The sequence below is a fragment of the Oryx dammah genome, unplaced genomic scaffold, assembly GCF_014754425.2.
Source record: "Oryx dammah isolate SB20612 unplaced genomic scaffold, SCBI_Odam_1.1 HiC_scaffold_23, whole genome shotgun sequence".
Taxonomy (NCBI): Eukaryota; Metazoa; Chordata; class Mammalia; order Artiodactyla; family Bovidae; genus Oryx; species Oryx dammah.
The window spans coordinates 72,082,345-72,104,433 of NW_024070207.1; the positions used below are offsets into that span (position 1 = coordinate 72,082,345).

Genomic DNA, 22,089 nt, shown 5'->3' on the forward strand with positions numbered 1-22,089 from the left:
CTGAGCTCCTCAAAAATCAGAAAATGGATTTTATTATCTTTGTACAATACTATTACAGTTTATAGCATATAATGGGTGCTCAATGTTTAATAAACTGAAATGTTTAATTAGTCAAGGCCTGCCAGTTGCTAATTATAGAACTTTTAATAAAGTTCCACATTTTATTAAAGTTCTTTGAAGTTCAAGTCTATCTATGATGAGGTTAAGAATAAATAATCACTAAAATCCCTTCGAGCTCTAACATTCTGATTCTATAATGTAGCAACTTATACCAAGAAGGAAAACCAATGTTGTGAGCAAGCATTAAGTGCACTGTGTTGGCATACAGGTAGTGAGTGACCAACAGAAGCTGAACCAGTAAATACATGTGCTCATTTATATATGAACTGGACACTTAATCTTTCTTGAACTACCAATTCCCTGAGGGCAAAGACTGAGTTCAAATAGCATCTAAATTAGTACTGTGAACCCCACAGGAACTCAAATACCAGATGATAAGGAGGAAAGCATTATCATTCTTATTTGACATTCACCAAGAATTTGGGACTAACCAGTATGAGGAATAAAAGCCTAAGTATAATAATGCTGCCCCAGAACATAAAAAGGATAGCAGCTACCTGGAACTGAGCTGACAGAGGGAGAGAAGCAAAGACATAAAAAGCAGGAACAATGACAGAAAGCTTGGATAAAAACAAACTGAACTACACAGCAAGAAAATGTACTAGGGGCTTCCTTGGTAGTCCAGTGGTTAAGAATCCGTCTGCCAATGCAGGGGACTCAAGTTGAATCCCTGGTCTGGGAAGATTCTATATGCCTCAGAGCAACTGAGGTTGTGCCACAACTACTGAGCCCTTGCTCTAGAGCCCATGAGCTGCAATTATTGAGCCCATGCACCACAACTACTGAAGCCTGTGACTAGAGCCTGTGTTCTGCAACAGGAGAAGCCACCGCACCATAACTAAGAGTAGCCACTGTTTACCACAACCAAAGAAAGCTTGTATGCAGCAACGAAGATCCAGCACAGACAAAAAATAATAAATAAATAAATCTTTTTTTTTTTAAAGAAAAAAAGTACTACAATGTTCTTATTGATGGCACTGAAGAATCACCTGCATGGCAAAGAGGCTGCAAGCTCCCCATTGTCTGCTGATATCTTCGGCTTTCATCTTCTGCTACCTCATTGATGTCTGAATAGTCTACAGCATCTTCTGTACTCCTGACCCATCCTATAAATAAAAGTGGGGGGGGGGCGGGTAGATCTAAACAAAGTGCCAGTAACTCTCATTCCCTTAGATAATTCCCACTGAAAAGTACATGTACAGTAAGTGGCTAGCTTCCTCCCCACCATACTCCCCATGACCCAGACTTCACCTTCATCATTTACCAGGGCAGCATCAGTACCAGTCAATTCTTCATTTGCTGTGAGTTCAGTTATCAGGCTGCCCAGCCCCAAAGCCCCCAAGCCTGCCAAGTGCTTCTTACACTCCTGAAAAAGGGACAGCACCAGAGTCAAAGACAATAACTAAACCTAAGTTTCCCACACCACAAGGTTTATTTCCAGATCCACAACAAAGTTATAAACCCATATAAATGACTCCACAGCATGCTAAAAGAAGCATCACATTTGAGAACTGTGAAGTACATCTTCCACGTCCACATTGATCAGATATAACACGTCATATTCAATTTTATTACCATACTTTAAAGTAACGTAAGAAAAAATTATTCAAGGAACCACCGCCAAGACTAAATAAATTAAATAGCAGATCCGTGAATAAAGTCTAAGAAAACAAGTAATTCCGACTAGAGAAAACAAATCACGAACTTTATTGTTATCTTTACTGTGTGTTGCAGCGAAGGAAGAATACTGGTCAGTATTTTCTCCTTGAGAAAATGAACTTAAATGAAGATAGGTTTAAGAGTCGATTGGGCACAGGAAACAATTTCATTGTTCAATGTCAGTGAATGGTGGAAAAACTATGTAAGCAAGTGTGCACTGGGACCAGAAGAGGCCTGCAATGGATAGTCTGAACATTGGCTGTTCTAAGAACTGGGGCCTGAACCACAGTATTTGGTGCCGGTCTGTCCTCTAGCTCTAGAGCCATCTCTATCTAGTCAGTGATGTCACAAATGCAGACAGTTTCAAGAATCTCCAAGAAGGTTCTCATAGCAACCATTTGGAAGTAATCTCAGTAGCTTAGGCTATTTTTCCTCCAAAGCCACCAACATCAGCGCCGCTTGGCCTACCATTCACCTCTTGTCCCCACCCTCGCCCAGAACTGAGCCCCCTCGCTGTTGCTAGTAGACTGTTACTACACAACCTACTAGCAAGGCAACCGCTTCCCTCTTCGCATACGTTAAGTGCGCCCTCTCACTAAGGGAGGGCCACATCGTCCTCTCTTCTAGTTTCCTAAGTACTCTCAACTCTCCAAGCACCCTAAACTATCCTCACGCCTTTTCCTCAGCCGGTACACCCTCTAGCTCTATGCCACGCCCATCCCCTCACATCGTCCAAGACGCTTTCTCCCTCCAGCTGCCCGGCTCCATTGATGTTGCCGAAAAGGAAGCCAGTTAAAGAAAATGGGCCGCCTCCAGCGGAATCTTCATCGCTATCCGTGTCTGACATGATGGCGGCGGCGGCGGCGCTACCCCAACGGCTACAGACGGCTACAAGGCACTGTCTTGTCCCATAACCCGGAAATAAAAACCATTCGCCCAGAAGTAATTCACTGAGTTCCTGGATACGACCAGCTCCCACCGGAAGCGGAATAAAGAACCGGAAGGACCGCCCGTCCTATGAGAAAGGGAGAATTGGTGACACTACGTTACTGGGGGCTTTTGATTGGACAATACGCGATCAGGAGGCTGGATCTGTGAAAAACCGTTGGTCGAAGAGAATGTTTGGTCCCTCCCGCCTCTGCTAATCTGCGCAGGCGCTGTCTCAGTACCTTGAGGAAGAGCGACGGATCTTCCTCCAATCAGAAGGTGATTCGTGGGTCACGTGACCCACTTCCTCGTTGCCACGGAAATGAGAATTAGAACCGTTTCTTCGGTTTTGTGGGCTTCTGGGATGGCTCAAGTGGTAAAGAATGTTCTGTCTGCAATGCAGAGACACAGGAAACGTGGGTTCGATTCCCGGGTTGGGAAGATTCCCTGGAGGAGGAAATGGTAACCCGCTCCTTTGTCTTTAGCCTCTCCTCTTTTCTCAGCTATTTGTAAGGCCTCCTCAGACAAGCATTTTGCCTTTGCATTTCTTTTTCTTGGGGATGGTCTTGCTCCCTGCCTCCTGTACAATGTCATAAACCTCTGTCCATAGTTCTTCAGGCACTCTATCATATCTAATTTCTTGAATCTATTTGTCACTTCCACTGTATAATTGTAAGGGATTTGATTTAGGTCATACCTGAATGGTCTAGTGGTTTTCCCTACTTTTTTAAATTTAAGTCTGAATTTGGCAGTAAAGAGTTCATGATCTGAGCCACAGTCAGCTCCTGGTCTTGTTTTTGCTGACTATATAGAGCTTCTCCATCTTTGGCTGCAAAGAATATAATCAATCTGATTTCAGTATTGACCATCTGGTGATGTCCATGTATCGAGTCTTCTCTTGTGTTGTTGGAAGAGGGTATTGGCTATGACTAGTGCGTTCTCTTGGCAAAACTCTTATTAGCCTTTGCCCTGCTTGATTTTCCCTTAATAGAATGAAATTCCATTCCTTATACCTTTTTATTAAAAACACAGATCCTACTTTCCTTCAGCAACCATGAACTGTCCTTTATATCATCATTTTATAGATTGGTAAATATAAATCACCCAAAGCTCTTAACGTTATTTGCATTTTCTTTCCTTAAAAGTTTCTTCACAGTGAATTCTTAAGATACATCTATATTAATCACATTAACAAATGTTAATACCAGGTATTAATTTAATAGTGGATATTTCCCAGTTCACATGTACCTGAAATTCATTTAGTTTCATTTTTCTTGAATTTAGAATTATTTTATTTATAAGCACTTACTTGTCTTTAGGCCAATTAAATAGAGCTCATTGACAAAATAACTTCAGCAGTATTATTCAAAGATAAAGACACACACTGAGACATACATAAATCTGGACCGAGATCTCAGTTTTCACTTCAGATTTAAAATGTCTCTTTGCTCTTTTTTCCCCTTGGCTTGAAGTTCTACTAATTTGCTCACAGCTGGAGTCTCAGGCAGAGTGGGCTCTGTATGTCAAGGACATGATAGGCGTTAACCTCAGGTTTTTTTTCCTAGGCATGTTCTGTTTTCTCATGTAGGGTCAAAGCTCTGAAAAAAAAAAGGGGGTATTTTAATAAGCCAGCTTTTTCCTAATTAATTGCACATACAAAAAGAACCAGTTTTATAATTTCAAAAATATTTCATTTTAACCAGTTTTTTCCCCCGGGTCTAAAGAATATCATGGCCATCCATTGTCAAAAATGTCATCTCTCCTTTTTGTAGTCATAGTTGCATAGCTAAATTTAAATTAGAGTTCTCAAATTGGCTCTGATGACAGGGGCAGACTGACTGATAAGATGGTGTCCCCGCAGGGACTTTTTTTTCTGGGGAGATGGGATCTTAATTTGATCAGAAGAATCTGAAGGAGTAAGAGAACTTGAAGCATTAGGGGAAGCTTGGTTCTTTTTCCACTTTCTTTTCCCCCCTCCACGCCCACTCTTAGAGACAGGAGGAGTTAGAAGGGGATTCTTTAGAATGTTAGCAGAGTTTTTTCCTGGCTTTTGATTATAGGAGAAAGTCCTGAGCTAGGAGATCTGATGGAGAGGGAGAGACAGAGGGGGAATGGGGGGATAGGGCAGCAACAGAAAGACATGTGGCATGAATCCCTTAGGTCCAGATTCTGACTGAGTGTCATAAAGGTTTGAGCATAAGGAACAGCAAAAGAGGTCAAAGTGGAGATTATGTTATAATTTAAGCATGCCACTCAGAGGTCATTTTTCTTGCTTCCCCAATTTGTACTGGCTCCATGTTTTGTTGCAAAATAATGTGAGTCTTTTCTTTTTTAGGATTTTCAGGGTCAAATTTATTCCAGGTCCTGAGAATACAACCCAGAGGTAAGTCTGAAGGTGGTTCTTGAGACATACCTGAGCCCATTCTTGGAATGGGGATACCGAGAGTTCACCGGCCACAGAAAGAGTCCTCCATGTCCCAATGAACCCTCTGCATGCAACAAGGCACCGTGTGGCTAATGGCCAACTGTCCTAACAATTGCATCCAATAGTTAGAGGTGACCCCTGAACATGTGACAGAGAGTGGCACAAAACCCTGTGGCTAGGAACAAGCCTAGGCACAAACAGTGTGAAAATGCACGTGGTGACTAGGGCCAGAAAGGACAGGAAAGAGTTTCCCAGAACCAACAGTGACTCACCTTTTAGCAATTCCCTGAAACATGGAAGGCACTCTCTAGGATGATTCAGAGGTTGCTCCTAGGTTCCTGTAAGTTAATCCAGACAGAGAGAGGAAAAGTGAGAGACAGAGAAGACAGGCTGAGGAATCCACCTTGTATTCCTGCCAGGAAGCCAGTGGCCTGGGGAATGGGCTGTGTTTTGCTTGAACCAATATGTGCCTAACATGGTGCATAGAAGTTGTCTTGCTGAGGGCAGATGCTCTGGTAGCCTGGTCTGTTCTGTGACCCCCTTATCCTGCCATTGGAGTCTTTTCTAGTGGCTTTTAAGTGCCTGACCTGTGCCTGCACAGTTTTATTGGCCTGGTCCTCAGCTCAAGGGAGAAGGAAGAAAAAGGAAAAGAGAGCCCTCACCTGCTTGGGTGGTAGCTACTGGGGTACTGTGGGCAGTGGAGCCTTTGGACACACCAGAGAGTAACTCTGGCAGAGTTCCTTAATTGCTTCCACAGCCACTTGCCTGTTGGCAGAGGGCTCAAGGTAAAAAAAAAAAAAAGAAAGAGGAAAGGAGAGTGGGGGCTCTCTCACAGGCAGAGTAGTACGGGCCACCAAATATTGAGACAGTCCAAGCGTGGGTTGGAAAAGAATTTCCAGACACAGAGCATTTCAGAAGGGAGTGAATGTATTAAGAACAAAGAACAGAGATAAAGTAGGCACTGCAAGTGAAGCAGACAGACCTCCTGACAGACCAGGGAGAGTTGACTGGTTGTTTTTTTTTTTTTTTTTTTTTTTTGTAGGTTAATAGCCAATTTGTACAGATAGCCTCAAGACAAAATTCCTGCTAGAAGGTTGACGTTAGGTGATTGATTGGGACACTATAGAGTATTTACTGGAGTGGGCATCTTTGCTTAACTGGGAGTCAGGAAGCTTGTTAGTAATGATCAGGGGGCTCTTGGCAAGGTTACAAAGGGGTTCAGTCAGCTTTGGAGGTGACCTTGGTTCTGGGCTCTGCCGAGGCTTTGGTGGCCTCACACCTGTGGCCTGGGGCAGGACTCAACAGAGTGCGAGTGCCAAAGGGTGATTTTTCTAATTCTTAATTTCTTCTACATTTATTAATCGGACTTACTCAGTAAAGAAGAACTTTCCCTTTACTTACCTCCTTTCTTGAATTTTTATTTTAATGTGTTACAGTCTAACACCATCATTTTCCTTTTTTGATCCTCAAACTGTTCCAAATTTGTCACTCTGGCTCCTGTGTCCTTTTGACATGACTCCATTAGTCTTTGAGCACTTCCTTGCTTTTTGACACAAGATGTTCCAGGCTCACTCTGCATTCCCTGTCCTGGACCTGGTACACGTTATTTGTCCAAGGAGCCCTGGTTCCTTTTAGTGGGGAATGGTGTTTAGAAACTGGGGAATCATTGCTTTTAGGCCCTTTCAGTGGAGAGAACTAAAAAAAAAAGACTTTATAATAATACCTTCAATTCAAATCTAACAGCACAGAGTCCTCCCTCGTCTTCCCCCATTTCATATTCGTATCTCGCTTCTCTTACAATGAAAACTCTGGTCCCCAACACCAATATATATGTACTCTTCAGAATTATAAGACCAATACCACTACCAACAATAAGCCCAAGTAAAGTTCAGAAGTTCTTTGCAGTCTTCTATCCTTAGACTATATCCTATTAAGGATATATGGTGTACTATGTTTAAAAATTACGTGAATCAGGGCCTTCCCTGGCAGTCCAGTGGTTTTCCATGCTTCCACTGCAGGGGGCACAGGTGCAATCCCTGGTCAGGGAACTAAGATCCCACATGCCTTGCATCCTGGCCAGAAATAAGAAAGAAATTTTTTAAAATTACATGAATCATTTTTTTTCTTCTGTGGAGTTTTTTCCATTTATATTCAAGTTTAGGATTTGCTTTTATCATCCTTTTTAGTAAAAATGATACATTGTTTTTAAAATACATAAACTTTCATGTGGCTCAAAGTCAAAACTATATAAAAAGCTATTTCCAGACAAGCCTTGCTCCCACACCCTGTGCCCCATTGCCACCGACTCCCTCTAAGTACCCATTTTCATTAATTTCTGGGTATCCTTCCTGTGTTTATTTTTTTTTCAGGTGAAGTATAATTGACACACATTAGTTTCAGGTGTACAGCATAATTCACTATTTATACTTCCTGTGTTTCTTGGGCAAATATATGCAAATGAGTGTATATATTCTTTTTTTTTTTTTAAACACAAAAGATAGCATACTATATATATTCTTTTCACCTTGCTTTTTTTTCCACTTACTAATATAGTCTCGAAACCACACCATACCACTTAATAGCATTCTTCCTCGGTTTTTTTATGTCTACATATTACTTCATTGTATGAATATTCCGTGGAATTTTTCTTTTTCAGAGACAAATGTTGGTCTGGTTCAGAACAAGAGAGGAAAACAGAAAACAAACCCAGGAGGAGACTGGAATATTTTGATAGTAGTTGCATTTCTAGACCAGATGACAAGTCTGCCAAAACCTGCATGTAGCTGAAATGCATTTTGGTAATGAAAAGTTAATAGAATACTATTGCCTAACTAATGGAGAAGGCAATGGCAACCCACTCCAGTACTCTTGCCTGGAAAATCCCATGGATGGAGGGGCCTGGTGGGCTACAGTCCATGGGGTCGCTAGGAGTCAGACACAACTGAGCGACTTCACTTTCACTTTTCACTTTCATGCATTGGAGAAGGAAATGGCAACCCACTCCAGTGTTCATGCCTGGAGAATCCCAGGGACGGGGGAGTCTGGTGGGCTGCCGTCTATGGGGTTGCACAGAGTCGGACACGACTGAAGCGACTTAGCAGCAGCAGCAGCCTAACTAATGAGACAAAAAAGCAAAGTGGAATGCTTTTTAATGTGTCTTATATAGTCTCTTGAATCTTGTGCTTATGTAAAAGCAGGTTCAATGAGGTAGAGACTTGTAGAATGTGGAAGGGGATTTCAGTTACTATAAATATTAATGATGCCATTCTTGACTCAAAGTGTGGTTTTGCATTAATTTACTATATGACTTTATTTTTCTGGGCTCCCAAATCACTACAGATGGTGATTGCATCCATGAAATTAAGACGCTTGCTCCTTGGAAGGAAAGTTATGACCAACCTAGACAGCATATTAAAAAGCAGAGACATTACTTTGTCAACAAAAGTCCGTCTAGTCAAGGCTATGGTTTTTCCTGTGGTCATGTATGGATGTGAGAGTTGGACTATAAAGAAGGCTGAGCGCCGAAGAATTGATGCTTTTGAACTGTGGTGTTGGAGAAGACTCTTGAGAGTCCCTTGGACTTCAAGGAGATCCAACCAGTCCATCATAAAGGAGATCAGTCCTGGGTGTTCATTGGAGGGACTGATATTAAAGCTAAAACTCCAATACTTTGGCCACCTCATGCGAAGAGTTGACTCATTGGAAAAAACTCTGATGCTGGGAGGGATTGGGGGCAGGAGGAGAAGGGGATGACAGAGGATGAGATGGTTGGATGGCATTACCGACTCAATGGACATGGGTTTAGGTGGACTCCGGGAGTTGGTGATGGACAGGGAGGCCTGGTGTGCTGCGGTTCATGGGGTTGCACAGAGTCAAACACGACTGAGCAACTGAACTGAACTGAACTACATGACCCAGCAATTCTACTCCCAGGTATATACCCGAGACAGTGGAAAACATACCCACACAAAACCTATATGAAGGTTCACAGCAACATTATTTGTAACAGCCAAAGTGTAGAAACAATCCAAACGTCCCTCAACTATGAGTAGATAAAATATGGTGTACCCCATACAGTAGAATATTATTCAGTAATAAAAAGAAATGACTACCCATATTTGCTACAAAATGGATGAACCTTGAGAAGATTTTGCTAAATGAAAGAAGAGTTCCAAGTGGCCACATATTTGATTCCATTTATATGAAGGGCTGGGGATGGGAACAGGGAATTAACCACATGAGGGATCTCTTTGCAGTGATGGAAATGTTGTCTAACTGAATTTTGGTAATGATTGCATGACTCAGTAAATTTACTCAAAATTGTTACATTGTACACTTAAAATAGGTGAACTGTACAGTATGTAAATTATACCTCAATAAAGTGGTTTTTAAAAACAAAAAACATGGTTTTGCTCTACCTTGTGCACTTACTAGTATACCAGCATTATTTACAGTTGCCAGCCAAGATTAGGTATTTTGGGGGGAGGAGGGAGGATTGAACCTGTGCCTTCAGTAGTGAAAGCACAGTCTTAACCACTGGACCACCAGGGAATTTCTTAGTTCGTTTTTAAAACAAACAGGAGGAGATTTTCCTGAGCTAAGTGGAAGAGGCAAAAGATATTAAATGCAGAATCTTTCCTAGCCCCTGGCACAGTCAAGCCTGTAACACAGTAAGAGCTTGATAATTGTTTACTGAATGTAGTGTAATAAGTGAGAAAAATCACCAACAGGGAACTAACTAATCTGTCATTATTGAAAACCAGGATACGAAGCTAAATCCTGGAGATGAATAGGTGAGGGGTGGGCAGGAACTAGAGAATCAGTGTTAGCAGGACAGACAATTCCTTACGCTGATTATGTGATGTAGAAAAATAAGTACAGTTACACATAGGTGCCATGTGCAATATGACAGTATAGTTATTTCATCCTTTGGAAGCTGAAAAGCATTTAGAAACCATTCACTTTCCCTGGTGGCTCAGACGGTAAAGAATCCACCTGCCAAGGCAGGAGACCCAGGTTCAATCCCTGGGTTGGGAAGATCCCCTGGAGAAGGGCATGGCAACCCATTCCAGTATTCTTGTCTGGAGAATTCCATGGACAGAGGAGCCTGGTGGGCTACAGTCCCTGAAGTTACAGAGTTGGACAAGATAGAGCAATTAACACACACATAAGACAAAGGGGTGGTGGTGAGGAATTGCTTGGATTTTAGAAAGCAACAGACCCAGTAAAATCAGAAAAGTTTATTAGCATTCCTTATGAAAAATTTAAAAGTGATATTAGCAGTTAGTCTTCATATAAATTAAATATAAAAACCAAGATGTCAGTGTATACTTAAGACTATTAAATCAGAGCAATACAAAACCACTCACTCAGATTTGTGGATCACACCTCCATTTATTAGAGAACACAAGTTTGCCCAAACCAAACCCAGGCTTATATTTGTGAATTTGACAGGCAAAAGAGGAGCAGGTGGCACTATTAAAATAAAAGCTAATTTAAAAGATTTCAGTAACTAAATAGAAAGTTCCCAGAGACCTAGATGACAGCCATGTTTCTAGCCCCTTTCAACCATGAAGTCCTGTGAGCACCCAAGGTGGCATCCATCAGAACATTGTGAGACTGGAATACACTTCTATTTGACTGTCTTTGGAAAAACCCAGTGACTTTACACAAAGCCAGTGGGCCCAGTGCCCAGAAGCCAGCTGACTTCCACAGTGGCCACATTACGGTAATAGCCCCACTTTCCAAAGTGCTATTGAGCCTTAGTTGAGGAGGGCCACACTCACCCTCTTCCAGTTAACACACTGCTCATACAGAATCCCTGCCAGCTTCAAGAGACCCTGAGTTGCACACTGGAAAATAGATACAGTACATTGGAACTGAGAAGGCAAGTGCTGGACAATAGTATTCATCCTGGATTCTCCACAGCTTCAGACAATTAACATTGTAGACATACACACCAATGGAATATTGCGTGAAGTGGCGAGTACAGTGATGAAGGAAAAAGAAAAAGCACTTTAGTCCACTGTGAGGGAAAAGGGAAACCAGAAGAAAAGGAGGAAGAACAGAGTATTTATATAACCTTTTATCTTCTATCAATACTTGATATTTGCTTGACCTCCAGGTTCCAGATTCTCAAAGAGTAGAGTTAACAGATTTAGCAAATAAAAATACAGGATGCCTCATTAACTCTGAATCTCAGATAAACAGAAAATAATTTTTTAGTGTTAAGCATGTCCCAGATATTGCAAGGTACACACTTACTTACACTAAAAAATTGGTTAAAAAATTTATTTTATCTGGCAACCCTATCCAGGAGGTTCAGTCTGCTTGAGGTTACTATGATCTTATCCTTTCAAAGAGCAACAGCAAGACAGTCATAGAGCAAAGCACAGGCACTTCACCCACCCCAAGGGGAGGTATGAGATCCTTTTAGCTCCATTTCCCAAACTCTCAAAAATCCCATGCTATTCTGGCAGGATGAGAGGACATATGCATGGTGGAGTTGCTGACCACTATCTGTCAGGTAGAGAAGTTTTCCTTCCATATCAAATGAAGAAGGTCAAAAATATAGCTGGGGGAAGGATCAGCAGGTCCACGGGGATACAGAAGTCAACTCATCTCACCCCAGAGCAGACTGAGGAAAGCCAACAAAACTGCCACAAGGGTGAGGACAGCCCCTTCAGCCTGGAAACCCAACATACTCCAAAACTCTTGGAGCAAACTCAAAAGGCACACAGGGATGAACACACACAAACAGGGAGACATACAGAGGAGGGAGGAACAGGAAGAGAGCAGAGTAGCCTTTATAATGACTCAGAGGAATCACAGCAGAAGAGACGTCTCAGAGGGAATCAGAGAACCCCTGGAGAGTGACTGGCAGGACATCTTACTTGTTTGGTTGTTTCATTGGTTTCACTTAGAGGGTTAATCTTCAGTGGTCTTTCCTTACAGTGGAAGGGTGATGTGAGAAGAAAGGGCCACAGAGAAGCCTCAGAGACACAGTTTTTCACTTCACAGGGCCCAGAATGCTAGCATAATCAGAAAGCAAATCTGAACATCAGATCCCACAGACAATGTACTGTTATGACTAAGTGCCAAACCTACCTCCTGAGGATTGGAAGAGGAATCAATAACAAGGCCATGGCTGGTAAACATTCCTTTCAAAGGCACAGAGAAGGAAACATCACAAAGAATAGGACCATGTTATGTTTTTTTAAGTCTCCACCATGGGGAATATCCAGTCCCCAGTAACCCAGCATCTCTGTAACTGTGTTCCCAGAGATGTTAATAGGTGCTGCATGGGACCAAACAACAAAAGTTCAGTGAAATAAGTTTGGGAAATATTGCATACTTATTTAAAGTTATAAAACTTCCTGCAGTAAAAGAAACTATTCGGCATTATTTAAATCAATGATTCTTGCCTTATTTGACCAAAGAACCGTTTTTTGTTTTAGGTAAGAAGCAGACTTATTAAGAGAGAAACACACTCCACAGATGGAGCGTGAGCCATCTCAAAAGGCCAGAGGCCCATAGAACCCTTTTAAGAAACATCTGTTACAATCTCACAAAACTCTAGAAATGCTGTTTAAACCATTATTGCAAAAACGTCTCATCTCAAGAATGGAAAGAATATGTCAACACTGGGAACACCCAGGAATCACACCTAAAATGGTTTCCAAAAATTAGTATATCAGAAAGCTTCAGGTAATGATTTGAAAACTTGGAGAACCCTGTCCTTCTGTGAGGTACTAGCTCAATGATAAATAGATCCAGGAAAGCTGAAATTAGATTTCAAACAGTCAAGCAAAAGCCTACAAAGAACAGTACTAGGCTGATCTGCTTAGTTGTGGCCTGGCCAGTGCCGAAAAGAACATCTGGTGACGTCTCCTCTCATCACTTCGACAGGAGAGACACACACTCTCTCTCTCTCAAACTTTCTCTAAAAGGTTCAGACTGAATTTTAAAGCAGCCAAGTACAAACTAGCCTCTCTTCATTCCTCTAGAGCCTAGGGTTTCCAGGAGAAGAGATAAGTGGCTCATGCTGGCAATGTTAAATGCTATCAAGGGAATTTCCCCTTTTTTCTCCATAGGTACAGTCCCCAAGCAGCATCCCAAAAGCTATAAGAGGACACACTTCTTGGTGTTCTTCTTTGTGGCAGGGTAAAGCACAGCCCGGATGGCTTCCAAAAATACCTCATGGACCCCATCATGCATCAGGGCTGAACATTCCAGATATTTCACAGCCCCCACCTGCTTAGCCAGGGAAGTGCCTTGCTGAGGAGTTGTGGGCACTTGGCTCTGTTCCTTTAGCTTCTTCACTGTTTCAAGGTCACTTCGCAGGTCCCTCTTGGTGCCTACCAGCAAAACAGGTACATTGGGGCAATGATGGGACACCTCAGGGTACCACTTATGCCTCACATTGGCATAAGAAGATGGGTTGCCAATGGAAAAGCAAATGACGAAGATATTGGTCTGGGGGTAGGAGAGTGTTCGCAGTCGGTCATACTCTTCTTGGCCAGCTGTGTCCCAGAGGTTCAGGATGACAATCTGGCCATCCACAGACGTCTGGGCACTATAGTTGTCAAAGACAGTGGGGATATACTCCTCAGGAAAGGCATTTGTTGTGTAACTGATGAGGAGGCAGGTCTTACCTACAGCCCCATCTCCCACAACCACACATTTGATCGTCTGCATTCTTCCTTTGGAGTCCTATGTATAAGAGAGAAGGAAAGAATGTTCATAGACGTTTGGTTAATCTAGGAACCTAAGCTATATAAATATTTCTCTCTGAGAAGAAAGGAGGTAAGGCCCTCCCCCCTACCCCCACTACCTGGCCTCCTGACACCAAAGAAGCTGGGCAAGAGTTCTTACCATGGAGTCCATGGCCTGCTAGAAGATAGGCTTCAGAAGATTCTAGAAGCCACCTCTGCAGTATGTGCATAGGTAAATTTTTCTGGAAAGAAGATCCAAAGCTGTCATCAGACTCAAAAAGGACTGTGAGCCCCACAAGATTAAAAACTATTATATACAAAGGTTACAGTATTGTCATAAGGCCTCACATATACTGTATCAAAGCTACTAAAATATTATAGGTACTAAATAAATGTTAACTCATTTATTTTTTTTTTTCATTTTTTTTAAAAATTGGTATAGAAAGAAGATTCCCAAGGTTGAAACAAAAGGAAAGACAGCTCTCACTTCGGATCTGTGGCTACAGACTCAGCAAAGATATACTATCTTCCTGAAAAACTGTTGTTTGTTATTGTTCAATCGCTCAGTCATGTCTGACTCTTTGCGACCCCATGGACTGCAGCACGCCAGGATTCCCTATCCTTCACCATCTCCAGGAGTTTGCTCAAACTCATGTCCATCAATGATATCTAACCATCTCATCCTCTGTTACCTCCTTCTCCTCCCACCTTCAATCTTTCCCAGCATCAGGGTCTTTTCCAATGAGTCAGCTCTTCACATCAGGTGGCCAAAGTATTGGAGCTTCAGCTTCAGCATCGGTCCTTCCAATGAAAATTCAGGGGTGATTTCCTTTAGGATTGACGGGTTTGATCTCCTTACAGTCCAAGGGACTCTCAAAAGTCTTCTCCAGCACAATTCAAAAGCACTAATTCTTCGGCGCTCAGCCTTCTTTATGGTCCAACTCTCACATCTGTACATGACTACTGCAAAAACCATAGTGGCATCAAAATACTGGAGAGAAAAGTAGGTCAGTCAGATTCAGCCATATAGAGAAGTGGCTAAGAGTGCAGACTCTGAAGTCAGATCGCCTGGAGTCGAAAACCAGTCCTCTCTCCTCCTAAGCTCTGTGAACTTGGGCAAGTTTTTAACCTGAAGCTTAAATGAAAGAATGCATGCGCTGTACTCATTAGTGCCTGCCACATAGGAAGTACTCATTAAGATGTTAGAAGCTACTATGACTTCACAAAAATTACTATTCTGCTGGGGAAGGCAAAAGTTCTATAATGTGATTACAATGCTAGACAAACCCTTCTGTCTCATCCCTTCTGTCCTTATCTGAGTAAAACTACAGTTCATAACACCACTATATTCTCGTCCATTTCTTCATGAATCGAGTATTTGCGAGTTAATGATGAAACACAGATGATCTCCAAGGAACATGTTTACTATGAGCTCCCATGTTCCCAGGTGGTGCTAGTGTTAATGAACCCGCCTGCCAATGCAGGAGACATAGGAGATGTGGGTTCGACCCCTGGGTTGGGAATATCCCCTGGAGGAGGGCATGGCAAGCCCTCCGGTATTCTTGCCTAGAGAATCTCATGGACAGAAGAGCCTGGCGGGCAACAGTCCGTAGGGTCGCAAAGACATGACTGAAGCAACGTAGCATGCACACATCCGTGTTTATACCCCCCTATTAATATCCAATCAATGTCCTGCTGTGTCAGTGCCCCACAGCACTCCATTTTCTTTAGCTTCTTAACTACTGCCCTAATTTCAGACCTGATCCTCATATCATTCACTTCGAGTATCAGAACATGGAGGGAAAGGGATACATTATCATATGTATTTGATCACAGAAAAAAAAATTGAGAATCAGTTTCTCACCTTGGGAATTCAGAGGAATAGATATATCCTCCATCCTGTTGTCTTATTAGGCCCATATAATAGCCAAAAACTAAACCAAACCAAACACTTCATTTTGGGTCAAGGTAAAGAAAACTTAGCTTCCCTGATGGTTTAGAGGGTAAAGCGTCTGCCTGCAATGCAGGAGACCCAGGTTTGATCCCTCAGTCGGGAAGATCCCCTGGAGAAGGCAATGGCAACCCACTCTATCACTCTTGCCTGGAAAATCCCATGGATGGAGGAGCCTGGTAGGCTACAGTCCATGGGGTCACAAAGAGTTGGACATGACTGTGCGACTTCACTTTCCTTTAAAGAAAAGTTGGCAAAAAAAAAAAAAGAAAAGAAAAGTTGGCCCTCTCAGTATGCTTTGCACAGGCCCACAAGGAATAGCTTTCTGCTCACACAGCCAATTCTGACCAGTGAGGCATTCCCCCTAGAAGTCTTCCTTTCCTTGTCACAGGTCCCACAGCTAAAATTCCAGAGCCTAGTAGGCAACCATCCCAGAGTATTCACTGACCATCGGCTCTGTCTTTTTCCATCTAGGAACAGACGTGAGGATCAAACATACAAAGTCAATGGAAATAATTTGGCCACCCGACGTGAAGAGCGAACTCATTAGAAAAGGCCCTGATGCTGGGAAAGATTGAAGGCAAAAGAAGGGGACAACAAAAGATGAGATGGTTGGATAGCATCACCAACTCAGTGGACATGAATTTGAGCAAACTCTGGGAGATGGTGGGACAGGGAAGCCTGACGTGCTGCAGTCCATGGGATTGCAAAGAGTTAGCAACTGAACAACAACAATAGAAATAGAGCAAAGTCACCACTGCATTCCTTGAAAATAACCTTCCTTGGCTTTCCAGTTTGGATTAATTTTTTGCATCTGATAGCAATTACTGCCTGTAGGACTCATCTCCCCAGCCTCCTCTAGGTACCATTCAGAGTGACTGCTTTAAGGACAATAGTGCCTCTGATGCAGGGAGGCGCTACTGAATCAGAGCAAAACTCTCAGGCACAAAGACCACTTTGCACCCTAAGTTTAGCTCCTCATTTCTGTAACTAGGAAAAGTCAACTATACTCTTTTCTACTAGTTTACATCTACCAGTACTCCTGGTATCTATAATGAAATGATCTGCAGATAGGCACTCAAGTCACTAATGGTGGGCCCAGATGATGAAATGTACCTGAACATTGCAGGTCTGAACAAAACAAAACATAATCACCTGGTGCAAACTCTCAATGAAAGGGAGGGGTTCAGCAAAAGGAGGGAGGTGCTTTGTACAGCTGATTCATTTATCCAGCCCACATATTCACTATACGAATTTCTCTACTTGTGTGTATATTTGAACTTCTCCATAGTCAACAAGTTTAAAAATAATACTAAAAACTAAAATCCAAGAGAAATGAAGATAGGATCTCAAAAAGATAATTTCACATCCATGTTCATTGCATCATTATTCACAATAGCCAAGAGGTGGAAGCAACCTAAATGTCCATCGATGGATAACATATAAAGAAATATATATATATGTATATATGCACACACACATATCCATAGATAGATAGATCAGCCTTCAAAAGAAAAGGGAATCTTTTCATACACTACAACATGGATGAACCTTGAGGACATTATGCTAAGTGAAATAAGCCAAGTCACAAAAAGCCAAATATTGCATGATTTCACTTATATGAAGTATCTAGAATAGTCAAACTTATAGAAAGTAGAATAGTAGTTGCCAGGGGCTGGGGGAAGGGGAAACGGGGAGCTGTTTAAGGGGTATAGAGTTTCAATTTTTCAGGATGAAAAAATTGTAAAGATCTGTTGCACAAAAATGTGCATATAGTTAATGTACACTTTAAAATGGTTAAAAATACTGAAAATAAAAACAATACTTTTTAAAGGGTTGGGAGCTCTGAGAGAAGGCTAGGAGTTACAAGAGAAAGGCAAATATTCTGTTTATCACTGTTAGGAGAAAAGCTTGTTTCTTTAGCTCCAGCATCCAGCACAATGCTTTCTCCTTACAGATGACCCATAGCTTTCCTCTCATCACCACCACTATCCACCCACATTCCCTGGTACTACTATGCACAATGTACTGCTAGGAGGGACTCGAAAAGGGTTAAAAACAACAAATGATGATAGAAGCTTATAGTTTTATGGTAAAGGCAGTACTTTTATAAAAAGGTAAACAATAATACACAGTAATGCATGGCCCAGAGGAAATAGTTGCTATGAGGAAGCAAGCGGAAGTTAAAAACTGAGAGCTTGTTATAGGCATTGTGTAAAATACTTTCACATATCTTATTTAAGCTTCATAGTAGCACTATGAAGTGAAGTAGATGCCAGTTAAGTTCAGAGATCATTAAGTATGCCTCTAGGATTGGAAACTGAAAGTGGCCTCAATCTGCAGAGACCAACATCTCAGAAGGCACTCACTTTTAACCTTGGAATTATAGTTTCTTCTAAATCTTCCAATCTCATCTGACAAAGCATCCTTCTTCAGATGTACACCACTCAGCAGTCAATTTTCTCCTAGGTTAGACACACAACATAAAAGGCACAGTAAGGACAAGAATACAGGTCAAAGTATTACTACTTCTAGCACGTTCTCCCCCAAGTCTCACCCTTTCCAGAAGTCTAATTCACTTTAAATCACTCTGCAACTTTCTGAAACAAAACAATTCAGAAGACCCTCATTTTTATTTACTACTTTCTGCAAATTAGTTATCTAAGTCCAGGAAGCTTTTTCACGTTTAAGACTGACTCTTTTGTTTCAAGTCCAGTCAAAGACAACTTCGAGAATCTTGGGGAGGAAGGAAGCCATGTGAACACTCCCCAATTCGGAGCCAGGGGAAACTATCCTGTGCCTGGAAACTTAAACCAGAGAGGCAATTGTAGTGACCCATCCATTACTACCACAAGCCCGCTCGGCACTTCCTTCACAGCCTTTCCACCAGGGGTACTTGGTTCTGGAATTTCGGTTGGACTCGTGATCCTGGGACAGATAAGTACCTAACGTCGGTTTCCCAATAAGAAGGGCAGGCTCAATCTCCCCCGAATATATACAATTCATCTCATTCTCAAATCCCTTCCATCCAAGGAAGTGGATCATATACTAAGGCAACCGTCCTGGAGATGGGGAGACTCAATGAGAAAACAGCGAACAAGGGGCCCGCCTAGCGGGGTGGTTCTCGATAAGGATTACCTGGCAAAGCGGTCGTCTTCCAGCGCCATTCAACCGCAGCTCACATAGCCTCCCAGGTTTCTCATGGCTGAGCGAACAAGGCGGGATCGGGGCTTCATTCCGGCAGCGACCGAGTCCCACCCCTGTCGTCAGACGCAGTCTCCACCCTGTGCCCCGAATACCTCCTGGGAAATGGAGTTCTAGCGCCCGCTGCGTGATCTGCAAGCCACTGGCTTTGAAACTACACTTTTGGGTAATCAAGGATCACTGGGGTGTGGACCCCAATACCAGTTCCTCGGTTCGGAAGTCCCCAAGTTTCACATTTCCTGTGACAAAATGAGACCACTTCCTCCTCCGCAGACCCGTGTTTTCTCAAGACAAATATAAACATAAAGAGGCAATCAGGGAATTGAAAAAGTGTTAGGAAAAATGGAAGCAGTAAAAGAAAACGTGGTAGTGAATTAAGGCAACTGTCACCATATATAAGTTTGTGTTTTCTAGAGTTTTATATAAATGAAATCATGAACTATGGACTCTTTTTTTAACAGCTTTATTGAGATATAAATTCACTCATTTTTTTGTAGCCATGCATTCCGGGAAACAAACTCACACAGATGGACAATGCAGATAGTGGAGTACAGTTTATTACACCATGGGGCCCAAGGCAGAGTCTCCTCTTAGCCAAGGACTCCGTCCAGTTTTTGTGAAAACCGTATATACCTTAAGTGTATGTAATCAAACCCACCTCCCCAAACTCCTTGAAACTAGTCTAGACAAGGTAAAAGAGAGATATGATCAAAGTTAACCCATGATTCATGTGTCATAAGCCTAGATAATTAAACAGTGGACATTTATCAATAGGCCTGTGGTCATACCTCTACAAGCATAATGGGATTTACGACTTTGTTCTGTTACACAGATAATTAGTATATTCTTTTAGGTGATGGAGCATCTAGGTACAAGTCCTGAGGCTCCTTCATCCGGGGGGTCTGGTTTTCCATTGGTGTGTCGTTTCCATAGATACTGGGCATATAGCTCAAAGTCCACAGTCCGGCCCAAGATGGAGTCCTGCTTTCCAGATGGAGCCTGTTCTGTTTCCTCCTTCAATTTAAGTTGTACAATTAGATAGTTTTTGATACACTACATTATTAATTTTTTAAAATTGTAGAAAATATATATAATGCAAAATTTGCCACTTTAAAGTGTACAATCCAGTGGCATTTGGTACATTCACAATGTGTGCAACCATCAGGATTGTCTATTTCTGACACTTTTTTGTCACAATGTCAGGGAGTTTGTAATTTCCTCCGTTGTCTCATCGCAACAAAAATTTAAAGCGACAGACGGACCAGCCCTTAGATGGACCAGTGTTACAGCTCTCAGATGGACTAGTGTTACAGTTCCATGTTACAACTCAGTTTTATTTAGAAAGTAAAGGAAAAATACACCCTCAAGGCATGAGGGCATGCCTACCCAAAAGACTCCAAGAGAAGAGAGGCCCCTGGCCCAGTTTTGGCTCCTCTTTTTATATGTTTTTTCTCCTCCCCCTGGGCCTGCCCTATGTAAATTTGGCTAGCCAGGAGTGCTGTTTGTTTTACTTGAGGTCCTCACTCCGGTCCTTGGACCTTTCTTTGTTCTATTTTCCCAGGCTTTTCCCTTCCTTGTCTTTTAGCCACTAAGCAATAGCTGCTCATTCCCCTCTTCCCACAGCCCCTGTAAGTCATCCTATAATCTACTTTCTCTCTCCATGGATTGAACTTTTCTGGCTGCTATTTATCTACTGATGGACATTTGGGTCATTTCCAAATTTGACTATTGTGAATAATGCTGTGATAAACATTGGCATGCCGAAAGAAGCTGAACAGTTCTATTAAGACCTACAAGATCTTGTAGAACTAACACCATAAAAGATGTCCTTTTCATCATAGAGGACTGGAATGAATAAGTAGGACGTCAAGAGATACCTGGAGTAACAGGCAAGTTTGGCCTTGGAGTATAAAATGAAGCAAGGCAAAGGCTAACAGTTTTGCCAAGAGAATGCACCAGTCTAGTAAACACCCTCTTCCAACAATACAAGCAATGACTATACACATGCATGTCACCAGATGATCAATACTGAAATCAGATTGATTATATTTTTTGCAGCTGAAGATAAAGAAGCTCTATACAGTCAGCAAAAACAAGACTGGTAGCTCTCACATCATGAACTCCTTATTGCTAAATTCAGACTTAAATTGCAGAAAGTAGGGAAAACCACTAGGCCATTCAGTTCAGTTCAGTTCAGTTCAGTTCAGTCGCTCAGTCGTGTCTGACTCTTTGCAACCCCATGAATCACAGCACGCCAGGCCTCCCTGTCCATCACCAACTCCCGGAGTTCACTCAGACTCACGTCCATCGAGTCAGTGATGCCATCCAGCCATCTCATCCTCGGTCGTCCCCTTCTCCTCCTGCCCCCAATCCCTCCCAGCATCAGAGTCTTTTCCAATGAGTCAACTCTTCGCATGAGGTGGCCAAAGTACTGGAGTTTCAGCTTTAGCATCATTCCTTCCAAAGAAATCCCAGGGCTGGTCTCCTTCAGAATGGACTGGTTGGATCTCCTTGCAGTATGACCTAAATCAAATCCCTTACAATTATATAGTGGAAGTGACAAATAGACTCATGGGATTAGATTTGATAGACAGAATGGCTGAAGAACTACGGATGGAGATCCGTAACATTGTACAGGAGGCAGTGATCAAGCCAGAAAGAAAAACACCAATACAGTATACTAACACATATATATGGAATTTAGAAAGATGGTAATGATAACCCTGTATGCGAGACAGCAGGGGAGACACAGATGTATAGAAGAAACGAATCACCAGTCTATGTTCGATACAGGATACAGGATGCTTGGGGCTGGTGCACGGGGATGATCCAGAGAGATGATATGGGGTGGGAGGTGGGAGGGGGGTTCAGGATTGGGAACTCATGTACACCCGTGGCTGATTCATGTCAATGTATGGCAAAACCAATATAGTATTGTAAAGCAAAATAAAGTAAAAAAAAAAAATTCCCCACCCCCCCCCAAAAAAACAAACCATACCCAAGGGAAAAAAAAAAGCAAAATGATTGTCTGAAAAGGCCTTACAAATAGCTGAGGAAAGAAGAGAAGCAAGAGGCAAAGGAGAAAAGGA

The 22,089-nt window shown here is 42.2% G+C and overlaps 2 protein-coding genes across 11 annotated transcripts in view; both read right to left on the reverse strand.

The window, feature by feature from the left end:
- The window catches only part of TAF1 (TATA-box binding protein associated factor 1), a 70,263-nt gene extending 67,572 nt beyond the window's left edge, over positions 1–2,691 (reverse strand). For 3 of the 9 annotated variants that reach the window (XM_040265711.1, XM_040265710.1, XM_040265708.1), the window contains exons 1-3: positions 2,507–2,679; positions 1,372–1,486; positions 1,110–1,226 (exon numbers count right to left, since the gene is read on the reverse strand). In XM_040265711.1, coding sequence (XP_040121645.1) covers positions 1,110–1,226; positions 1,372–1,486; positions 2,507–2,626 — 352 coding nt within the window. In that variant the 5' untranslated portion in view covers positions 2,627–2,679. Of the gene's footprint in view, positions 1–1,109; positions 1,227–1,371 lie in introns of all 9 variants that reach the window. The other 6 variants (XR_005725403.1, XR_005725402.1, XM_040265714.1 and 3 more) reach the window with 4 other exon arrangements.
- Positions 2,692–3,983: 1,292 nt separating this feature from the next.
- On the reverse strand, positions 3,984–19,050 carry LOC120881994 (rho-related GTP-binding protein RhoG-like). Of its 2 annotated transcripts, XR_005725404.1 has the most exons (5): positions 18,935–19,050; positions 18,166–18,261; positions 6,533–6,826; positions 5,404–5,469; positions 3,984–4,304 (listed from the first exon to the last, which is right to left on the reverse strand). XR_005725404.1 is itself a non-coding variant. In XM_040265715.1 (4 exons), exons 3-4 carry the CDS (start codon positions 14,015–14,017, stop codon positions 13,253–13,255), a joined length of 603 nt encoding a protein of 200 aa, XP_040121649.1. In that variant the 5' UTR covers positions 14,018–14,087; positions 18,166–18,261; positions 18,935–19,050; the 3' UTR covers positions 12,740–13,252. The 2 variants fall into 2 exon arrangements, 1 of the variants encoding a protein (XP_040121649.1); XM_040265715.1 differs by lacking the exons at positions 3,984–4,304; positions 5,404–5,469; positions 6,533–6,826 and adding exons at positions 12,740–13,843; positions 14,006–14,087.
- Positions 19,051–22,089: the final 3,039 nt, after the last annotated feature.